Source organism: Momordica charantia (assembly GCF_013281855.1).
Source record: "Momordica charantia cultivar OHB3-1 chromosome 4 unlocalized genomic scaffold, Mcharantia_2.0 BLBB01000004.1, whole genome shotgun sequence".
Classification (NCBI taxonomy): Eukaryota; Viridiplantae; Streptophyta; class Magnoliopsida; order Cucurbitales; family Cucurbitaceae; genus Momordica; species Momordica charantia.
The window spans coordinates 17255237-17279954 of record NW_028275162.1 but is presented as its reverse complement, the minus strand read 5'-3'; the positions used below and the strand labels follow the sequence as shown (position 1 = coordinate 17279954).

The 24718-nt window shown below is 38.7% G+C and overlaps 1 protein-coding gene across 1 annotated transcript; it reads right to left on the bottom strand.

The window, feature by feature from the left end:
• Window positions 1-21743: 21743 nt before the first annotated feature.
• On the bottom strand, window positions 21744-22869 carry LOC111024260 (uncharacterized). Its single transcript, XM_022301914.2, has one exon. The coding sequence runs from the start codon at window positions 22867-22869 to the stop codon at window positions 21976-21978; it is 894 nt and encodes a 297-aa protein (XP_022157606.1). The 3' UTR covers window positions 21744-21975.
• Between the last annotated feature and the right edge of the window lie 1849 nt (window positions 22870-24718).

Sequence of the window (24718 nt, the reverse complement as noted above, 5' to 3'; positions counted from 1 at the left end):
CGGAGGTCCGAGCGGGGGCCAGTCCGGAAACAAGAGGAAGGAGCTAGCTCGCGAGGCTAGGCGCGAGGTATGCATCATCAGGGAGCAGAAGCCCCCACTTGCTCCATCACTTTCGGCGATGCCGACCTGGAGTGAGTCCACTTGCCTCACAACGATGCACTGGTGATCGCCCCTCTGATTGATCACGTCCTGGTCCGAAGAGTATTGGTCGATGGAGGCACATCCGCCAACATCTTGTCCCTCCCACCATATCTAGCATTGGGATGGACCAGGTCACAATTGAATAAGAGTCCAACACCCTTGGTTGGATTCTCTGGAGAATCGGTCTCCCCAGAAGGGTGCATTGACCTGCCGGTAACTATTGGGCAAGATGCTACCCAAGTAACGCAGATGGCCGAGTTCGTGGTCATCGACGGCAGATTGGCCTACAACGCCCTTTTTGGGAGACCCATTATCCACTCATTTCGAGCTGTCCCCTCCACATTGCATCAAGTCTTGAAGTACTCAACCCCGAATGGAGTGGGCATGGTCCGAGGTGAGCAAAAAACCTCGCGGGAGTGTTATGCATCCGCGCTTAAAGGGTCGGCGGTATGCGCCCTGGAAGAGCAAACCAATCATGGCAAGCTGCAAGAGTCCAAAGCAGACCTGCCAAAGGAAGGTAAAAGGCAATTCCCCCCACCAACAGAAGAACTCGAGCTTGTTCCTTTACTCAGCCCTGAAAGACAAGTAAGCATAGGAACCAAGCTGGGGACCACTGACAGGGAAGAACTGATCAACTTCCTCAGGTCTAACTCGGACGTCTTCGCATGGTCTCACGACGACATGTCTGGCATCGACCCAAAGATTATGGTGCATCGCCTTAACATAGACCCATCATTCCGACTTGTAAAGCAAAAAAGAAGACCTGTAAATAGAGAGAGGAGTGATGTAATTGTTGAGGAAGTAAACAAACTCTTAAAAGCTGAATATATACCAGAAATTCTGTATCCTGAGTGGCTCTCTAATGTAGTATTAGTTAAAAAGTCCAACGGGAAGTGGAGGATGTGCGTGGACTTCACTAATTTAAACAAGGCATGCCCAAAAGATTCCTTCCCCCTTCCGAGGATCGACCAGCTCGTGGACGCAACAGCCGGGCACGAGCTACTCACCTTCATGAATGCCTACTCTGGATACAATCAAATTAAAATGCATTTGCCAGACCAAGATCATACCGCGTTTATTACAGACCAAGGTCTGTAGTGCTACAAGGTGATGCCTTTTGGCCTAAAGAATGCGGGTGCGACCTACCAAAGGATGGTGAACAAAATGTTCGCCAAGCAGATCGGTCGGAATATGGAAGTGTATGTGGACAACATGCTTGTCAAGAGCAAGCAGTCAAAGTCGCATCTTTCTGATTTGACCGAAGCCTTTGGAGTACTACGTAAGTATCAAATGAAGCTCAATCCGACCAAGTGTGCCTTTGGAGTCTCCTCGGGGAAGTTCCTTGGTTTTATGGTAAATAACCGTGGGATTGAGGCTAACCCAGAGAAGATAAAGGCCGTGCTCGAGATGGAGGCGCCCAAGACTCTAAAGCAGCTTCAGTGCCTCAATGGCAGGATTGCAGCCTTGAATAGGTTCGTGTCAAGATCAACGGACAAATGTCTTCCTTTCTTCAAGGTTCTTAGGAAGAAAGGATCGTTCGAGTGGACAGTAGAATGTGAGCAAGCACTAGAGCAGTTAAAAGACTACTCTGCTCGGCACCTCTACTCGCAAAACCAGTGCCAAGAGAAAAACTCCACTTGTATCTGGCAGTATCTGATAGCGCCGTCAGCTCGGCACTGATCAAGCAGGAAGGTGCGAGCCAAAGCCCCGTTTATTATACCAGTAAGGCCATGACTGAAGCCGAGACCAGATACCCCCAAATGGAGAAGCTGGCCCTCGCATTAGTCACCTCGGCCCGAAGACTTAGGACGTACTTCCAAGCACACACTGTCATAGTACTTACAAACTTGCCCCTGAGGAATATCTTCAGTAAGCCTGAAACGTCAGAGCGTCTGATGAAGTGGGCAATGGAATTGAGCAAGTACGACATCCAGTTCGAGCCCAGAACTGCGATGAAAGGGCAAGCAGTGGCCGATTTTATCGCAGAGCTCACTCCACCACCTCAGTTGGCCAAGTCCGACCTCCCGTGGACGATCTACGTTGATGGATCTTCCAACGAGAAGGGGTGCGGGGCAGGAATCATCTTGCTCGCACCAGAGGTGAGCGATTCGAATATGCTCTGCGATTCAACTTTCAAACGTCGAATAACGAGGCCGAGTATGAAGCACTCCTAGCAGGCCTGCGCGTTGCCAAAGGACTGAGGGCCAATCACATTAAGGTCTTTAGTGACTCCCAGCTAGTTGTAAATCAGATCAAGGAGGAGTACCAAACGAAGGACCCCCGAATGGAAAAATATCTAAGCAAGGTTAGATCGCACCTCGCCCAGTTCGGAACTTACGAGGTGAGTCAAGTTCCAAGATCTGAAAACTCTAATGCGGATGCCTTAGCCAAATTGGCATCAGCATACGAGACCGACCTGGCTAGATCGGTCCCGGTCGAGATCTTGGACACTCCTTCAATCTTGGAGCCAGATGTAATGGAGGTTGATACTCCATCACCCACTTGGATGGACCCAATCGTGGAGTTCATCAAAGGAAACCCACCGCAAGATCCGAAGGAGCAAAAGAAGATGGCGCGAAGAGCAGCTTGGTTCACACTCCAAGAAGGAATGTTGTACCGACGTGGCTTCTCCCTGCCTCTCCTCAAGTGTATGACTCCCGAAGAAGGCCTTTACATTCTTAGGGAAGTTCATGAAGGGGTGTGTGGAAACCACTCTGGCGCCAGGTCGTTGTCGGCCAAGGTGGTTCGATAAGGGTACTATTGGCCCAGTGTCGAGCAGGATGCAAAGCAGTTTGCGAAAGCTTGTGACAACTACCAACGTTTCGCAAACATTATCCATCAACCTCCCGAACTGCTCACCCCCATCTCGGCCCCATGGCCATTTGCGCAATGGCGGGTAGACGTCATAGGTCCTTTTCCTCTGGGCAAAGGACAAGCAAAGTTCGCCGTTGTCGCTGTGGACTACTTCACTAAGTGGGCCGAAGCCGAGGCACTATCCCACATCACAGAGTCCGGGTCACGTCGTTCATATGGACAAACATCGTGTGCCGCTTTGGCATACCCAATGCTATTGTGACGGACAACGGAAAACAGTTTGACAATGCAAAGTTCAAGGACTTTTGCAGAAAACTGAGTATAAGCCACCTCAGTTCGTCCCCTGCGCATCCAAAAGCAAATGGGCAGGTTGAAGCAGTAAACAAGATCATAAAGCGAGGACTCAAGCTAAGGTTGGACTCCAAAAAGGGAAGGTGGGCCGAATAGCTACCTGAAGTTTTGTGGTCATATCGAACCACCCCAAGAGAATCAACTGGCGAAACTCCGTTCTCGCTAGCCTTTGGCTCCGAAGCTGTTGTACCAGTCGAGATCAGCATACCAACAGATAGGGTAGAACAGTACGAGCCAACAAAGAACGAGGAAGAGCTACTCCTTAACCTAGACTTATTGGAAGGGAAAAGGGAAATGGCTCAGTTGCGCTTAGCAGAGTATCATAACAGAATGGTCAGACATTACAATGCCCGAGTTCGACCTCGAAGCTTCCAAGTTGGACATTTAGTCTTAAGAAAAATTCAGAGTCATGTCGGCACCCTTGACCCAAGTTGGGAGGGACCATTCGAAGTCAAAGGCACAGTCCGACCTGGAACTTATATGCTGGCTAACCTGGAAGGAAGAGTGCTTGCGCATCCATGGAACGCGGAGCACTTGAAGCGCTATTACCCCTGAAATGTCAAAATAGTCCCAAAATGGGCTTGTAAAAATTTTCAAGCGGCGGAACTTTCAATAAATGGGGTTATTTAATTTCATAACTCCGAGTTCGATTAGAAATTAAATGGGGGCCACGGACTCCCATAAGACTTAAAATCGGCAACCTCAAAACCCACGGGTTCGAGGTGCGATGTCAAAATCAATTACGAGCCAAAATTCAATCCTTTGAACGCTTAAGTTAAAGCTGCGATGTTGAAGGTTCAAAAAATTCAATCCTCTAAACCAACGGGTTCGAGGTGCGATGTGAGTATTAATTATGAACTTAAAATTCAAACCTTGGAACGTTCAAGTTAAAGGTGCGATGTAAAAAAGTTCAAATTGCTTGATACTATCTTTTGGACTTCCGAGTTCGAGGAGAAATATTAAAGATTAATAAAAGAAATTCAAACCTTAGGAAAGAGGTGCGATGTGAAAAGAGTTATCTCACGAGCCTTTAAACTTTTACAAAAAGTTATGAGTTAAAAGTGTGGGATGAATCTGTTTCTTCATAAGTTCCGACTTATACAAGCAAGTTTTAAAAGATTCTTAAAGGGAAAAGCAGTAAAAGAACAGACAGAAATGGAGAAATGGAAGTTTCATTGATTAAAAGGACAGATCCAAGGCTTATATACCTTGCAGCTCTGCCCAAAGACTTCCAAAAAAAATATATAAAGATAGAAGGAAAGAGAGCCTCAGCTACTTCCGAGGTGGGAGGACAACTCGCCCTGGGAGCCTAGAAGGTTAACCTCCTAGGATCCATCCTGCTGGGAAGGAACCTCCTCTTGCGTCGTGCCGATCTCATTAGGCTCTTGGCTAGGAGCATCCTCTTCTTCCACGTCGGAGTAGTCAGAGTCCAGCTCCCTGACGTACTTTTCCACCAGCGATTGGGGGCCAGGAGTCCCATTAGGCCCAGAAGCCCACTTTTCAGAGTATCTCTTCTTGAGATCCCTGAGATCAATCTGAAGGTGAGGCATGTCGGCAGCAATGCCCTTCATCAGGAACTTGAAGCCGGCGTCGCTGAAGTCCTTGGCAAACCCATCGAAGTCTGGGTGTTGCCTGAACGACTCCTCCAGCAGAGATCCATTGGTAAGGCGCTCCTTCAGGTCGTTAAGCTCGGCTGTGAGGCGCCCTATTGAGGTGTCCTTCTCCTCAAGGACTTGATCGAGATCGTCCTTCTCCTTCAAAAGCTGGAATTTCTCCTTCTCCAGCCCCTTGGTAATCGCATGGGCTGCTCGAAGGTGGGCCTTGTGCTTCTCACCCTCCTTCTTCAAAAGCTCGGCCTTGGCATCCACCTCGGCCCTTAGGATACCCACCTCGCCTTGGGCCTTTAGCAGTTCGCCCTTCAGCGTGGTGGCAGCCTCTAGGGCAGCAGAGGAGTCCTCCCTCTCCTTTGCTGCCAAAGCCTCCCTTCCATCCAGTTCGGCCTTGACCACAATAGCTGAATGAATGGAAGCGACAAACGCCTGCGAAAGTCAAGGAACACAATGGTTAGATCAAGCTGTAAATCGAGAAAAAAAAATAATAATAAGGGGAGATGCAAAGCAGATTTTACCTCGGCAGTGTTGTCAATGGTCCTCTGTAGTACGGACCCAGGATCACTCACGAACTTGGATGCTCTCCTCAGGCAGCGGTCCAAGCACGTGGCCGAGATGCGGGACACCTGGTCCTTCAACCCGGAACTTGACGGTTCCATCCTGAACCGCATTCGCACATCGGATGTCCCCCCCATCCGAGCTTCGGGGTCGTCCACCAAATCAGCATGGCTCGTAGGCAGAGTCCCACGAGCCCCAGCTTCCGAGGAGGAGGAGGCCTTCTTCTTCTTTCTTCTTCTCCTCAAAGGTGACTCTCCCCTCACCTCGTTTAGGGGAGATACGTCAAGCGCCTCGGACTCTTCCCTCGGACGTTTCTCTTCAGATCGACCCCCAGACAAGTTTAGTTCGATCACAGGGGTGGGGACTGCAGAAGAAGGCCCAGAGTTACCCTGAGCCTCAGTCCGTGGCACCGTAGGCGTCACCGGTTCAGTCCCCACCACGGTCTTGAGGGCGTGAGCACGGCCCTTGGACTTGCGCTTCACACTTCCAGTGAATCCGCACACCATTGCTGCAAAATAAACAAGCATAAAGTTAGAGATCAAAGGAAAGATAAAATTGAAACCTAGGTCGAGCACGACTTACCGAGTTCAGAGTTTGGCCTTGAAGCTTCGATTGGTCGAACTAGAGGGTTGTAGTTAAGAAGCCCTGACTCCAAGAGAAGCTTGTCGGTGACCAAGGTTCTGATCTTCCTGCCCTTGGGGAAGTTGTCCTTGTAGTACTTGAGAGTGTCAAAGGAGGCTTGAGCGAGCTCCGGAATCGGCTTAATCGATACTGCACAAAACAAACCAAAGTTTGAGTTAGAAGAGAAAATCAAGAAATTAAAAGGAAAGAAAACAAGATAGACTCCATACCTAAGTTCCCAAACCTAGTGCGAACATCAAAAAAGGCACGACCAGACTCGTCCTTTGCCAGCCACTCTCCCGAGGCAAAGAACCACTTTCCTACCCATCCCTTGATGGAGGTCGGCCCCTTGACTATGTCACCTGCGCCTTTCCTTGCGCACATGTAGTACCGACCAGGCTTCTTAGCTATCCTTTTAGCTTCGAAGCATCCAAGCAGTTGTTCAACACTTAATAGCTCGGCCTTGTCCTCATCCCGAACTCGCAACCAAAAAAGGATGGCTAAGGCAAAAATGACACCCCACCCATTGGGGGCCACTTGTGCCGGTGCCAAACCAGTTCGGTTGAGGAACTCTTGAGCAAAAGGGTGGAGAGGAAGTCTGAGACCGTACTCAAACATTTTCAAGTAAAGAGCGACCCATCCCTTTGGAGGATTGTCAGCTCTTTCCCCTTCCTCCGGAATTCTAAGGAGGATGTCATTCGGGATTTTAAACCCCCTACGAAGGGGTCCAAGATAGTGCTCAGGCATCCTAGAAGGGTACTCCAGACCCTGACCCGAGGTGGAGGTATCACTATCCTCTCCATCATCTGAGAACCTAAAGTTCTCTATTTCTTCAAGCTCGGACTCTAACCTACGAGCTAAGACCTCCCGAGAGTCACTTGGTTTGGGGGGCGAATTACTTATTGTCCGACCTAAACTACCCAGGCTATCGCTACTGGAGGGGGAAGACAAGAAAACTACCATGTTTGAAAGAAGAGTAAGAGCAAGGAAAAGCGACTGACCTACAGAAAGGGTTCGAGCTGGTTTCAGATCGAACTCCAGGAATTCAGAAAGCGAGGGTTTGACCTGAAGTTTCGGGACTATTTATAGCTGATCGGAAAAACCTCTGTACCATACACGTGTAATCAACGAGTGGCTAGGATCATCTTCAAATACGCAACGGCGGAACACTTGAGTGCTCTGACAACCTGGCAGGTCGAAACGTCTTCCGCAACGGTCATATTCCCTTTATAAATGAAAAGTCACCACGTGTCCAAAATAAATTCGAATGAACTTCTATGTCAGGTCGAGATCGAACCTGACAGAGAGGGGGCCAATGTTTGGGGGTAAACGTACCCGACACACGTGGAGAACCCTTATTAGTGTTTGAAGAAACCGAATAAGAAGGCTTGCTTAGGTCCACCTCGGCCCCGGCGAGGTGGCCGGGTTCGCCCGATTATAAAAAACTATGGGCACCAAGGTTCGACCTGACTAGGGTCCGACCTGCTCGGAACCCGACAGGTCCGATATGAGAAAAAGACACATAACCGCCGGTCGTGTGTACTGTCGGATCCATTACCTATAAATAGAGGACTTCATTTCACGCTCAGGTATCAAATCTCACCTCGAACTAAATAAGGAGTCCGATCTATACTGACTTGAGCATCGGAGTGCTTACCCTCTTGTGCAGGTCCACTCTAGTGTTCAGGTGGCCGGGTTCGAGCTCGATTCGTGAAGAACCGTTGTGCAAATTCCTGCATAAACACAACCGAATCTTAAAAACACGTATTTGCCTTAGTGGCTAATAATCCAAATAAAGAAGCAACCAAATCCTAAAAACGCAATATTTGCCTCAGTGGCTAATAATCCAAAAGCAGAAAAGCAACCGACTCCTAGAAACGATATTTGCCTCAGTGGCTATTAACCCAAATAAGGAAAAGCACAGATAACCAATGTCTGCAACCCAAAATACATCATAGGTTCAAATATAGAAAAAAAATAGCCAACACGAATGACAACTCATCTAAAAAGTATGAAATAAGGAAAACATCCCATGAGTCAACCAAAAACCTAGTGCACTACTAGCAATAAGTCTCTAACGCTAATAGCAATGAAGCCACAACCCAGCTATCCTAGACAAAACGCAGCTAGTGGTCCCTTCTCGGTCAAACCTCCTCCACGTCATCACCACGGTCGATGGACCTGTGTACACCTGAAATAATCAACGTAGAGAGGGGGGTGAGTATATAAAATACTCCGTAAGTAGCCCTCACCAAACAGTCACCAAATAGCATGTTCACAATAACATTAACATTATACTCATTAATTAAGGAAACAACGTCAAAAGGTCTATTAACAGTAAATTGGCATTTCAACACGACAACCAAACTCCAGGACTCTCGTGACTTTGCCTGCACGACCCACTAGTCTCTAACCCACTCGTACTAAACCCTAAGTTAGCGCTCCAATTATAGCTCCTCGAGGCGTATCTGCCTTGACATTTATCCCCAAGGTACCGACATCTCTCTACCGAAGCTCGGTGTTCGACCTTGCCATTTATCCCCAAGGTCTTGAACTGTTGCTCATAGCCACCACCCATATTAGTTCTCCAAGTCTAACTCCTCGAGTCGTATCGGCTCCTGACATTTATCCCCAAGACCCCGACACTCCTCTATGGAACTTAGTGTTCGACCTTGCCATTTATCCCCAAGGTACTTGAACGGTGCATCGGTCCTTGACATTTATTCCAAGGTATCCGACGGCTTACTCAACGTATTGGTCCCTGGTCACCACCACATACAGACCCAATGCTTAGTCTCAATTAGACTCATCATGTCGACCCCCGACCCTTTGTACCCGAAGCATTGACACTCATCTCAACCAAAAATAGTGTATCGACCCCCGACCTTTTGTACCCGGAGCATGACACCTCATAGAGACGTATCAGACCCCGACTTTTTACTCACGGGGCCTAACCCTCATTCAACATCCTACCCGAAACAACCAACACCTACGTCCCCACCCCTCGCTTCCAATAGGGGTTCCAGCTCACAATATCACATCCTGCTAGTCACAACAACATTCACATTAAGGAAGCTCCAACATTCCTATTACTAGACCATAGTTACCACAATCAGTCTTGTCATAATGTCAGGCATCCTACTCACACGTCTAGCACAACACACCAATTTTTACCATACAACAGATGCAACAAGACCATCATATTACAAGCAAACAAGTATAATGCATGCCTTATTTACATAGTTCATTCCAAAACGAATCCACAGCAACCTGTACAAATTACTCAACTAGAGATGACCCTAAGAGACCGTCCAACATACTCAGAAACATCAACACAACAGTCACACTCTGTTGCGCCTCTGCTTAATAGCAAGAGGGACGAGTGCAAGTGCACACTGTCACAAGTAATAATCTGGAAATATTCCAAGTTCGTCTCCACAGGGACTAGTTTATTTTAAAAATATGTTCTGCGAACTACTCGAATGAGCAATTAGGTTCGGGATAAAAATAATTGATTGGTTGAAATGCACGTTTTATAATTTAATAAAATAGAATTTTGAAACCAACCCGCATACTACTAACTAGTTTGAAGAGAAATGAATTACGCCTATCAGAATCTCACACTAAATTTACTCTATAATTTCAAACTGGTTCAACTCCTATTCCATACAGCTTTTGGTTTGTTTAGAAGATTAAGCTAGTATTTAAAACATGTCTGTAAAATACTAGAAGAATCCTAAGTAATTAAAACTCCAACTTATGTTTAATGGGTAAGAGAGCCTATGTCTAGGATCTTGTTTAAGTTCTTATGTCTAAGTAACTTCCCATTTTATCTTGATGAACTCCGTTGACTCTAACCAAAATTAAACTCAACTGTTGTGATTTAAACAAGTGGCCAGTAAGTAAAATCAACTAGATTAATTAACTCAATCGAGATAAGCAATTTGAGTGTAAACGTCGTGCTATCTGATAGATGTAATTAAAATGATGGGAACTAAGTCATTCGTAAGAGGGTTGGAAAAGCAAATTAGCTACTCATAGAAACATGAAAAATAGAAATAATAAGAAGTGGATTGAAATAAAATGTCATATTAAGTTTGAGAAGTAATTACCATAGCTAAATTAAAATCGAGAACCAAAATCTAAAGAAAATGATAACAACAAAAAGGAATTGCAATAAAAATAATTCCAGGAATGTTGAACACAATTAAAGACAAAACAAATTATAAAAGCGTAAATTCTAGAGAGAAAACAAGCTGGAATTTAAATGTCAAGTGAGCTCCCCCTTTGAAGCTTGATGGAACTTGGTATTTATAAGCTAAACCTTGCAAGTTGGTGGAGAAAATCTTGGGTATTTGAGTGGAGGAGCTACAATGGGGCTTAACAGCATTTGGTTGCACGAATCAAGGGATGGGTTGAGATATCTTCCAACTGCCCGGTCAACGAAAGCCCTTATTTGTAGGTGGAGAATGCGCCAGGTGCATTGCTGAAGTTTCTGGAGTGTTAGCGATGCGCCAGACGCATCGCTGCTAGCTTTAAGATAGCCTTTGTGTCATCTGCAGCAGGTGCATTGTTGCTTTTTTCTTCCTTTTTCCCTATAAAACATATATATTTCCTCATAATTCCATCTATTTATCCAAAACCAAGTGTACAAGTCTTTCCTAAGAAATAGTCACATTTATATCGGATTCAATGCATGAAACATACGTAATTAATTTCAGAAGACACTAAACATGCACAATTTGTAAACACTTTTTCCTAAAATTCAAGACTTATCACACTCAGAAACATAAACTCCCACAGATGCTTCACAACATTCTAGCCAACCCAACTACAAGTTTAGCAACAACAGACAACATTCAAGCATAACCAAATCTAACGTCGACAATTATAATAGATTCCATTCTTCCAGAGTTGTCTCAACAAACATAAGACAGCCAGAACTAATAACAACAGACATTCAAATCTAGATTAACGCAGACAACAACGCAAGGACTTATCCAAGGTAATCAGCACACAATCACTCACACACACCTCCCTTGGTACTACTTACTCATTGCTAGGCTTCCAAAACACGCATCGATTCAACACCTAAGCACCAAGAAGCAAAGACAGCAATTAAAACAGAATTTCCAGCCATCGAAACTAATTCTAAGGTGCTTTGAAAGTTTTGTTACCGTAAAAAACGATTACATTCAGGTGCGGGTAGCTTAAATCTAACTCGAGGGGGCGTTGGTTGCGTAGATCGGGCTGTTAATCGACGTGGGTAGTCGCCGAACACAAAAAAAAACTGTTGTTTCAACTATCCTGCTGTCACCGCTGCACACCGCCGTCACGAACGGAGCCGCCACACCTGCTGCACGCTGCTGTCAAGAATGGGTAACTTCCTACTGCCACCGTCGCGCGCCGCTGTCACGAGCAGAAGCTGCCACACGCCGCTGTCACAAGCAGAAGCCGCCACTGCACGCTACTGTCCCGAACCGGCCGCCGCACACTGCTTCACGAACGGAAACGTCGCCGCTGCACGCTGCTGTCCCGAACTGGCTGCCACACCTGCTGTCACGAACAAGACGCCGCCGATGCACGCTGCTTTCCCGAACCGACCGCCGCAGCTATTGTCATGGGTTTGGGTCCCCGTCGCATGCTAGGCGAGATCGTCGGGGAGTGGTTCGTCGGAGGCCGCCGGCAGTGGTTGTGAAGCAGCACAAGGTGTGAAGATCTTGTCTTCCTTGAAGGGCAACACGTGAAGGTGTGGAGGCTAGGGTTTTTTTTTCCTTTTTCTCTTTTGTTTTAGTTTCCAAAAATATTGGGGATTTAGGGATTTGTTTAATCTAACACATGGCGCTAACCTTGGACAACAATTGGGCTTTTAGAAAGGCCCACTTAACTAATAATTTTGTTGAAGGAAAAACAATAACCATGGACCCGAAGGATTAACAATTCTAGTTCTCACTTCCCTATTCTTAATTAGTTCTACTAATAGAATTAAGCAAACGGCCCAATGCTTCAGGACAAGTGCCACGGAAAACAAACTCTTTGTAAACACAGTTAAATACATACATAAAAACCAGTAATTCACAACAATTACCGCAGTATTTCAATTACTAACATAGGGAAATTAAATTAATTTAAAATAATTTCTAAGAACGAACCCCCGGAACTCGAGGGTAACCTGACTTGAGTAACGCGGGGCGTTACAAAATCGATTATGCTCCTGCAGAAGTATCTACTCGTTATGGAATCTCAGGTGTCAAAGTGTGGATTTCATATTAAAAAAAAAAAAAGAGACGTGTTATATCCGAAACGTACGAATATATATATATTTTATATCCGTGACTGGTCGGGTCAGCTTATGTGCCCTTCGACTAATCTCATAAGACAACCACGCTCGATCTGCTATAACATTTGGTGCCGAGAAACACATAGGAATTACTAATTCCTAACGTAGGTAGTTATCATGTCAATCATGGACTAGCTAATAATTACTAGATTAAAATACTATTTTTGATAATTTCTGGATTAAAATTAGAGGTGTAAATTTACGGTTCGGTTCAGTTTTGGGTAGGGAAGAAAAACCGATTTCGGTTTTTCGGTTATTCTTCCCTAACCGAAAACCGAGCCGAACCAATTCAGTTCACGATTGGTTTTCTAATTTTTATTTTTAAATTCGTCCTTCGACTTTTTAATCTCCTGATTTGATTAAAAATAAATAAAATGCAAATAAAAACTTGAAATGCGGAAATTTTTGCCCCATTTATCAAAATCTTCCTTTTTTTTTTTTTGCTTCTTTTCGGATCCCAAATCATCTAACCCTTTTTTTTGGCTTTTTACTTCTCATGTGATTTGGCATATGGGTCATCGCCACAAATATGGAGGTGGGTTGTTCAAACTTCACGAAGAGAGCGAGGATGGGTCATGGAGATGGCTGCCACCACTGCTAGATGTCGCTATTGGAGATGACTGCCACTGCCACTGCCGCTAGAGATGGTCGCCATCGCTACTAGATTTCATTGCCTCTGGAGATGGTCGCCACTGCTGCTAGATGTCAGTGCCGCTGGAGATGGCCACTAGAGAGGGAGACAGGGTCGTGGGTTGTGAGGGCAGGGGAGGTTGGGAGCGGCACATTTGGGGGGAGGGGTGCATGTCTTGAATAAAAGGGGAAACCTTAGTGGAGTAGTCGGTTAAAGACAAACCGAACCGAACCGAACCGAATTGAGAGTGTTCAGTTCGGTTTCGGTTTAATTTGTATAAACAGCTAAATCGAACCGACCTGAACAAGCTTGGTTCTGGTCAATTTTTCGGGTCGGTCCAACTTCTTTCACCCCTAATTAAAATACTACTTTTGTCCATGCACTTTTAGTTTGGTATATTTTTGTCCTTTCATTCAATATTCTAAATATCGGACGACATATCAACATATTAAAGAGTCCAACATCATGTCATATGGGAGTACATGTCATGTCTTTCCAATGTCGACAACGTGTCGTCGACTTCTCAAAATTTCGAGAAATCGACTTGTCAACAAGCCCAAAAGAGGCATATGAAACGTACCATAAACATTTTTTTTTACTACAGGCCACTTAACCATTGAGCCCATCAAGTTTACCTCATGCCTTTTTATATCTTTTTTATAGGGATTAGTATATTGATAGGCTATTTATACACTATAATTACATAAAAAGAATTTAATGATATAAAATTTACAGTTTTGTCATAAAATAATTTCATTTAAGATGGTACCCCTGCTCAATTTACTAATATATCATTTTGTATCTCACCTCAATATTAATTAATTTTTAAAATCCAAAATTAGTTACTTGGAGGTTACATTCTAAATCCCTTAAATTTTTTCAGATTAGACTTTCCAAAAGTAAAAAATACCAAATCCCCAAAATCCTTCATTATTGAAAAAATTCGAAAACCTTATCCCTCCGACTTTTCTTCTTCCTCTATTGTTCTGTTTTCGTCTATTACTTCGTCTCCCGCCACCGTCTGCATTTTTTTGTTTCCGATGACCGCCTCCATTCTTCTTCGTTGCCGGAATAGTCCGTCTAGCTTCTCTTTCGTCTCCGGCCATCCGTCCATTGTTTCCGACCGTTGATCCCGAGGTTTCTTTTTTGTAGTCGGTCGCTCGTCGACCATTCGAACCTTCCATTTATCTCGACGATTGTCTAGTCGCTGACTGGAAGGTTTGTAGGTTATTTGCTTTGTTTGTTAATCGTATAGGAATATAGTCGTATATATTTCGCAGCCAGATATAGGTTATATCTCCATATAAGGGTATGTTACAATGGCTATAGTTTATATCACTATTGTTAAGTGTATGTTAGCTTACGTTTATAACCAGATATAGTTTATATTTTCATATAAATGAAAAGGTATCCGCCAGATATAGTTTATATTTTCATATAAATGAAAAGGTAGCCGGATATAGTTTATATATATATATATATATATAGACACACACATACATATACATATACACATATACATATCCATATCCATATAAGTGTATGTTATAATCGCTATATTATTGAAATTTGTCAAAAAATTGTAATGAAATGAAAAAATATTTTGTAATAAATTTCATTATTTAGTAGAATATATTAAGGAGTAAATTTGGGGATTATGAGAATGGTTAGAATTTTGTAATAAATTTCATTCTTTGGTAGAATATATATTCTTTAGTAGAATATATTAAGGAATAAATTGGAAAATGATGAGAATGATTGATTTAGGCCCCACAATATTTTAATGTTTACAAAATCAAATTTAGAATATTAATCTTTTGCATTGAAATAAAAGATTAATTATAATAAATATAAATACCATAAATAAAGACAAATCTGATATTTAAAAAAGTTTTAAATCAAAACATATCTAACCTTGTAAAATTTGTAAGCATTTGATATTTGTGAAAATTTGTAAGCATTCGTATATGAGCCACGTAGGACAAATTCCCATCTCACAATTTCACTTCCTTTCCAAGTTTATCTCCGTGTGTCTCGTCTCCCATCTCCTGTTCCTTCTCTATCGTCTACTTTCACTTTTTCTATGGTATATAACATAGGCAGTAGACGCAGCACAATAACTATATATATTAAATATTATTTTATTTTTATTTATTTGTTTTAAATGATTTTACTTTCTCTTTCTCAACCTTTTACTTTATTTATATTTAGATTAAATTATCTAATTTTTATTAGAAATCATATTATATTATCTTTTACGAATTTATTAATAATTTATATCAAACTTTTATATATAGTAAAATGAATTTAAGACAGTTGATACGAAAATTAGGAAAATCATGATAATTAACCTTTTAATAATAAAAATGCATTTCAATATTTTTCTTTGCTAACTTAATAATTTTTTAAAAACTTTTTTTGACCTGGATATTTACATATAAGCATTACTTACATTTTTTAATATATGAGATGATTTGTAGTCTAATTAAAGCCACAATTAATGTGTCATCTCTTATTTATTAATTCAAACAATTTTATTTGCATAATTCATTTTCTTTCCTCCAAAATTTATATTCATGTTAATCTTTGCATGTACATATTACTTTATATTATTAAATTTTATAAATAAAAATAGTAAATTCTAGTCTAAATAAACTATAGTTAATGTCTTATTTATGCAAACTTGAGCACAAATCAGGTAATTAAGTTTTATAACCTCAACTAAAAAATCAGTTGAATCTCTATCTCCATGGTTGAACTAAAATAATAATAATAATATCTCATTTTACTAATGTAATCAATTTTCATCGATTTCTATAAATTTTCTTCAAATTTGAATCTAAGTCGATATTTCTATATAAGCATGACTTTTATATATGATGATTAAAAAAATCAATTATAATCTATTTAAGTCATAACTAAGCTATCATTACTAATTCATAAGATTTCCATCCATTTTCATGATTTCTATGGTTTTCACGTATTTAATTTTTACACATGATTGGTAAAATTGATCCATTATAACCTAATTAAACTATAATTAAAGTTTCATTTACTAATTCAAACAATTTCCATCAATTTTCACAATTTTCATGATTTTTTCCAAAATATCGCAATCAATATTTTTGTAAAATTGAGACCTTGACATTTCCATCGACATCGACATTTCAAATATTGTTTTTACTTTCAAAGCGTTCATTTTGATTACGGTACATTCGACTTTAGTTCATTTTAGTTTATGTACTTTCAAACTGTTCGTTTTGGTCCATTGTCTCTCAATTTAATTTTTTATCTCATTTATTATGTCACAATTTCAAAACCACACTATATACTTAATGCATTTCTTTAAAATTATAGAGACTAAAATGAATTAAAGTTAAAAGTACAAAGACAAAATATACATTTGGAAAATACATAGACCAAAATGAACCACCTGACCAAAATATATTAATTGTCTATATTTGAGTTTAAAAACTTAGTAAGATAAATAAAGGGAAAATGAGTAGACTTTTAGGTAGGTAAAAGGTGATTTATTAACGAAATGCAAGGTTTAACAAACCTAGAAACGAAATTAAAAATTTTAATACGACGGATACCAAATTGAAACTAAGTCTGACATATAAAGACTGAATTGATAATTTAATCTTAACATTTCTTTTTTAAGTGAGTAAATCAAAGTTGATGTAAAAGTTTGGTGAAAAAAAAAACTGATGTAGTTTGGGTTTAAATTTGAATTAAATCACACACATAGAACTGAATAAACAAATGTTTTTTCTTTCTTGGTAGATTGAAATGGAAAAAAAAAATAATAATAAATAAATAGTTGCAGAGAGAGTCAAAAAAGGAGAGGGAGGGAACCCTAGCACATAGCAGGGCCTTTGATAGTGGCGTAAGATTTTCAGAGAATTTGACTTTGGCAGAGATACCGAGCCATGTCTGTATCATCAAAAAGCCCTTCCATTTGCGTCTCACTGCCTTACTTAATCCCATGTCTTTTAGCTAATCATTTCAACAATTACAATTTAGTTCATTAACTTAATCCCATGTCTTTTGATTCATCGATCTTGATCGTATATTCGTTTGAGTTTGTTGGATCATATTAATATTTACGGGTTTCTATCTCAAACTGAATAGACAATGAGATAGGTAGTTTGTGTATATTATAAACCTTTGTTAGGTACGTTCTAGATCCTTATATCTTTTGTTAGGTATACGTACTAAAAACATATAGACTATAATAATTCACATGCTATTTTTTAAACTTATATTTAAATAACTTGTGTTTATTGTGCACGAATACAAGTAATAAAAATTTAAGTTGATACAGTTTGTATATGGTTTATAAATTTGTAATTTACTTTTAAAATATGATGGAAATTGGAAAATTAATATTTGCATAAATCCACATTCTAAACCTTAGATGGAGCCTTGTAGATTTAGGCTATGTAAATTTAGCTCCTAAGCCAAACCTGACCAAAAAAGCTACCACATGCTCGTTCAAGATCATTGACTGAAAAAATTAGCAACGCAAATCATAGTATTCCAACTCCTAGAAAAGCTTTTCTAGACATCTATTTTTAGAATTCATTTGATTGATAGCAACTATTTGAAATAAATATTTGTTTTTCTTTTTTGTGTATTACCTAATCTATTTTTTCAAAGCAGTTTGACTAATTACGAGGAAAGATAGCGAAAGATTTTGAGCCTACCTTGAGCTGTGATGTCATATATATTATATTAATATTCATAAGATTTCATTTCAAAATCAACTCGTAAAAAGAAGAGTAACATATGTCTATTATAAACCTTATTTGTAAGCTTTCTTTTCCTTTCAATGTGGGATTCTTAACATATTTCTCAAGAATATTTCTCAAGATCGTGCCTCTTTTGGTTCATTATTCTTTGTTGAATCCCATTTTTGACCAAAATATTAATATAATATAAGTGGAATTCTACCAAAAAATGGGATCCGACCGAGATCGATAAGCCAAAAGAACCCCGATCTTAGGGGCATGTTAGAGATCCTATTGAAAAGAAAAAGAATCATACAAAAGTATATTGATAAATGGTGTTGAGGTGGAACCATGAATATTAATACAGGCAACACAATTTTTATTGAAGGCTAGTTAAGTCATGATTGAATTTATATTTTAACCATGGGCAGGAACACACATTGAAATGAAAAGAGAACTAACAAAGGTTTATAATAAACATCACTGTCCCTCTTATTGCCAATTGATTTTAAGATGGAACATGAATATTAATAATAAGCAACAATTTTGTTTTAATTTTCTATTTTAAGAATAATATTGCTTATTAATAATTTCTTTCTAGTTGTTTATAACTAGTTTTGAATGTTAGCCAAATTGAAATCGAAAAAAATAGGCTTTCACACTAAACAATTTTAGTTTTTAAAAAATTGGCAAAAAAAAAAAAAATGCTGATACCAGTTTTAAAAAGTAACTTTGGGATTCTGGTATAGATATTATATATTTAGATAAAGTCTCTCCTCAGAAGTGCTTTTTTTAGTACAATAATAAAGTGTGGAATTCGAACCTCTAATATTTAGAGATAAATAATGTTTCGAGGATTGAATTATTTTCGTAATAGCATCAAACTCAGAGTCTAAATACTATTTGTGTTTAAAACTAAGTTTGTCAAGATGCATCTCAAGTTCTCAACTCTAAAATTTAGGCGAAACTGTTTTCCTCTGTAAATTTAATTAGGGCTGGTTTAGTATCGTTTTGTTTCTGTTTCTTTATTTCTAATGAAAAAAAAAATGTGTTAGCATGGTTTCAACCTCCAAGAACTCAAGTATGATAAAACAATGTTTTTATTTATATTTTGGAACAAATTAGAAATGAGAACAAGAAAAGAGAAACTTGTTTTGATTGTTCTCAAAATTTCTATATTTCCCAAAAAATGAGAAACAAGAAACAAAGTTAGTTGTAAAATACTTAGATTTAAAACTGGAAAAGAGAAACAAGAAATGGAAACGTTACCAAACGGCTCCATAATGAATGATCCCTTTCTTTTCTTTTCATCTTTCTTTTGAAAAGATGTTAATTAATCTCATTTTTCATCTCATATATTTTAAAAAGCATATTAATTTCAAAATGAATCGTTTTTTGTATTAGATTGCATATGTAAGATTGTTAATTAATCTAAAAGGTTAGATTACGAATTTTATCCCTATAATTTAACCAGCATAGTTTCACTTTGATCCTTATGATTTTAAAAGTTTCAATTTAGTTTCAAATTTTAGTTAGATAGCTTTAAAAGTTTGAATTTGGTTCCTAAAGTTTATCCAAACTTCATAATTCATTCTTACTATTATCATATTTACACATTCTTTTATACGAAAATTAGGTGATATTTTTATATTCGTCACTAATTGTTAAGGATCGCACATTGATAAGATAAGAGACCTAAAAAAGGTTTACAATATAAGTGAGCTACTTCTTATCTCTTTGCGAATTTGTTTTGAGATGAAATCCATGAATATTAATATGGTATTAGAGCATGCCCACACATTGAAATGTTTATATAATAGACAATGGATTGTCCTCTCATTGCCAATTGATTTTGAGGTTCAAAATCTCATGAAATGTTAATACTGGTTATGTTAGTTAGCTATATTAAAGTTTAGAGTTTTTCAAGGAGGTAAAAGGTCAGTTTAGGGACGATTTATGAGTTTTAACTAAAATATTGGGACTATGTTTAAAAAAAATTATAAAATATAGGAACTAAATTGCTCAAACTATATGAACTAAATCGAAACATTTAAAACTATAAGGACCAAATTGAAACTATGCGCAAATCATACGAAATAAAATTTTAATTTAACCTAAATTTAAATGATATAATCAATTTCTTTTCAAAAAAAAAAAGATATAATCAATTATTTAAAGTTTATGCTAAATATTTATTTTAGTTCTTAATGTTTGGGCATTTTTTAAAATTTAATCTGTATCCTTTAAAAAATCTCAATTTAGTACCTTATATTTTAACATTTCAGAATTTAGTTCTTTAAAATTTTACAAATATTAAATTAACTAATGATATACTTAATTACGCAGCATAATACTTGAATAATAAAATGTCATGGAAGAGAGAGTTTCTAATGACTGCTAGAAATTTTGAGTTTTCTTCTCTTCTCTTTTAAATTTCTGCTGGAAATTACTAAAAAAATATTACGCCATCTAAGTTTATCATCAACAAATTTTAACATTTAACCACGGCAAGGGGTTAAATTGAAAAATATTAAAACACAAAATTGAAAAAATACCGAAAGATTTGGAAGTAAAACATATATTTAGCAAAAAGTTCTTATTATCTAAATCTGCAACCTCCCTACCAATGATTGTGTGCTGTGTGCATTTCCTATTTTGAGCAAAATACAGAGCTAAAACTAAACAACAAGTTAGAAGACCATAATTAGGTTATTGCCTTTTTTGTGCCGTTTTTTTTTTTATTTTGCTGCAGTCGCAGCAGAAGATATTAAAGCCCAGGCACAATCTGCAAGGCGGCATCTACATGGAAACTTTTCCCAGAAAGTTAGAATAGTGCAAGCCCTTAATTTTACTGTCATCAACAGAAAAACACTAAATACAATATGCATGGGCTACGTTCAAAACTCACTAATAGAGAATACAGAGTTACTTGGCAAAAGGTTGAAATTGAGAGAAAAAGATAAAAATAATTTTTTTTTTGAAAAGAAGTATGATCTGATATCAATATTTATGAGGTTTCATCTTAAAACTAATTAACAATGAAATGAGTAGTCCATGTCTATTATAAACTTATGTAAAGTTCCTTCTTTTATCAATGTGGGATCCTTAACGATAGATACGTGAGAAAAATAAATACAAAAGGAGGAGACTTAAAAGAAAACAGTACTTTAATAGAGAGAAATGGTAGATATGCTGTAATTGCAGAAAAGTTAGAAATTTTGAGTACCCAGTATGATAGTTTCAAACCAATGTTTAAGCAGAACTTGAATGCAAAACTTTTACCTTAAATAAATAAAAACTCTATTTGACAATGTTAATTGCAATAAAAATATATCAAATGTAAATATATGAAACCTCCTATAATAGGTGCAATAGCAATTTAAAAACTTAATCGGATGTAGAAGTTTCTAAATTCAAACCCAATAGCACATTAATTTCTCCTTCATTTCATAACTTAATAATTAAGTCCATGAACCGATATATCACAAAAGAAACTATCCTAATCGAACAATCTTTAGAGTTTATAGTGGCCAAGGCTATGTTTTTATCGTATAAACTTTTATTCTACTTTATTGTAAGATGTACATAAGAAAAGTGGAAAATCTTGGTCTAAAGTCATCAGAACTCCAAACAAAAGTGAGGAAAAAAGGAAAAAAAAAAACCTCAATCAGAACAAATCAGAACAAATCAGAACAATCAGTTAATTAACATTCTACTAATTGTCTCCTTCAATAGTAAACTTCAAGCAACTTCATTTGCATTTATGAATGAAAATGATTCAATTTGGAATGAGCGCAAGCATTTTGGAGGAGGAATAAGAAACAAAAAAATTAAATTGATCTGTTTTCTGGAAAATAAATGGAACAAAATTAGTTTGGCGCACAAAGAAGAACACCAAATCTTCTTTTTTTGTCCTCATAAGACAAAGAATACAACAGCTTTGTACAAAATTTCCCAAGTAATATTTCAGCCCAAACAACAGAATAGAGAAATCTAATCAACCACCCAAAAAAAAAAAAAACGTGCACTCAGAACAAAAAAATTTCCACTTTAACCTAAACGTGTGTGAGTGACGATGGAAGAAGGTTATCAATCAAAGAAGTGAAAGAAATTGAAGAGAAGAAGCTAGATCTGGGTATGACAGAGCGTTTGAATTAGGGTTTTTTAGATTGAGATTTAGGGCAAGAAATTAGGAGTTGGATGATGATGATGATCAGAATTACCTGAGCAAAGGGTTTGGAGTATGGATGGAAAATGTTGGGGATGATCAGAAATGGTGGAAGTGGAAGCACTTTTGAGAATCAATTTCTCCTTTGTTCTTTCCCTTGCCCTAGCTCTTGCCCTATCCCTTGACTCTCTGGCAACAGTACGTAATTGCCTGCCCTTTTTGAGTTTGGAGCTGGGAGTGGGAGTGGCCATAAAAGCACTTTCTTTACCAGAAGCAACATTATTGTCCCTTGTTGTGAGCTCTGACACAGCCTCGCTGGAGCCACAAGAGACCTGGCTCCCATAGCTATAGGCGCTGTGGTTGTTGTTGTTTAGGTTTAAGCTATCTTTGAGCTTTTTAATGGCGGAATTGGAGTGGGAAAGAAGCCAGTCTATGGTGTTGCTGGCTTTGTCAAAACCTAGCATGTCTTGGAGGTCGAAGAACTTCCTAGCAATCTGAAGGGACAGCCTCATTCTCCGGTCTCTAGGGCCCTGTGCTGTGCAGATCTTACTGTGTCTGTCCTTCTTCCCAATTTTTCTACTACATAATTTCTTCGTCTTCCCCGAGTTTTGCTTCTTCCAATTATCATCGGGTGTCAGCTTCTCCTGCTCTCGCTCTCGCTCTTGTTGGTCCCAATTGGCATTGCCAGCGGGGATCAAGAGGTGGTGTTGTTGCTGTTGCTGGAAAAAGTGGCTCAAGAATAGGTCATGATCGTCGTCCAGAAAAGGATCTGGGAAGAAGCAATATTGTAGATACGAGTCCTGATCTTCTCCCATTGAACTAGGGTTTGCATAATCCCAGGCAATATTCTGATTATGAGTGAAAGGGAGAGGGTTAATTTCAGTGGTGCTACAAGGCTTCATTATGGAGATACAGAGAGAGAGGGATTTGTGGAATATTTAAACGTAATGAAAAAGTGGAACCACAACGGTTGTTAACCTATCATTATCTAGTTCTAAATAATGAGTGAGACCACTTTTGGGAAAGAGAAAGGTATTCTTTTTATCATGTTTGGGGAGGGAGAAGGAGAAAACTATAGGGACTGCCACAGGCCACTGGGATTTATTGCACAAAATGGAACTTTTCTTTTTCATTTTCGGGGAAAAAATTATTCTTTCTTGTTGGGATTGCAAGTTCTGCCAACAAAGTCTCACGTTAATCAGAGAAGAGAGTGATCCATAGTATATAAAGAAAAGACAATGATCTCCACATATAAAAGACATCTAAAAATAAAGCCGTAAGAGTTATATTCAAAGTGGATAATATCATACCATTACAGAGATAATAAAAGGTAGGAGACTATTATTATCCTTAACAATTCTCTGTACGTCGCAGTGCAGTTAAAATGGGGCATGAGAGAGAGAGACGATAGGAATCATAGGATGGCATAGGGCGTGTGAAAGCAAGGGGGGAAACAAAACTTAGCACAAAACTGGACATCTGACGGGTGACAGTTCACGTGGGTTGAGGGCGGACAGGTTCTGATATTTAACCTATAAATCCTATTCTTTTTTTCTTTTCTAAACTTTGTGAGAGAGAGAAGTGTAATATATGAGCTTAAATGTGAAGCTATGAGGCGTAGGTGACCTACAAACAAAGGGATGGTAGTGGAGAAGTGGACAATAATATCAACATGAAGGGCTGTGTTTAGAGAGAGAGAGAGAGAGGGCATTGTACTCTCAGCTTTAGCCTCCATTGAAGACAGTGCTTGCTTTGACTGTAAGACCAACTGTCCCTCTCCCTCTCCCTTCTTTGACCCCCTACTGTTTCTTTTTTCACTCTCATTTTTACATTACAATTACCCTTTTTAACATAGCATAAACTTACTTATTGTTCTCTATTACTTTCATTTTTCTCCAAGGATGGGAGTGTTGGCTAATAACTAGGCCTCTAATAAAGCCTGTGTCTATGCCCTTTATTCTATCTTTTTTCCATCAAATAATGCCATGTAAGTGACGTTTATATGCTCTACTTTTACATGGTCATCATTAAATTTACTCACATTATAAGGTGGTTAATTAAAAGTTGTGGTGCAACAAATAGGCAACAATATTAATAGACTATTTATTACTGTTATTATTATATCTTTGGACATGTTTTCTTAAAACTGACGAGTTAAAAAACATTTTTTATCACTATACTTTCATTCAGTGATTAATGAAATAGTCTTTAAACTTAATTTTTAGTTTGTAATAATTTAGTTTTTTACTTTCAAATTGGTAGCAATTACTTTAATTTTATTACGTAATAATTTAGTCACGGTAACTTAAATTTGTAACAATTTAGTTCTTATTGTGAAAAGTTACATCCAAAATTAAGTGTTTTGATTTTCATTAGGTACGATTTAGTCTTTATAGTTTATAAATATATTTGGTATGTTATTATTTAATCGGTGGAAATATATAAGAAACCTCATTAGATTTTAGCAATACTTTTCATGGTAGGGACTACATCATTACAAATTTTAACCATAGAAAGAATATTCTTTGGTGTATTGTTGTGGGCTCGATTATGTGGAACGTTTGGATGGAAAGAAATAATCAAACCTTCTCGAATATCTCTAGATTGCGTGCTCACCTTTTGAGATGACATCGAAATCTCTACCTCTTTCTATTAGTGATTCTAAATCATAACAAATTAAATAAAGTCTAAAAACTAAATTGTTCCTAGTACATGCACCAAGAGTAGTTTTTAACCAAGATGATGTATTTA

Bases quoted from the DNA above. Each gene is read 5' to 3' on its own strand.
- LOC111024260 (XM_022301914.2), bottom strand. From the start codon at position 22,869: ATGAAGCCTTGTAGCACCACTGAAATTAACCCTCTCCCTTTCACTCAT.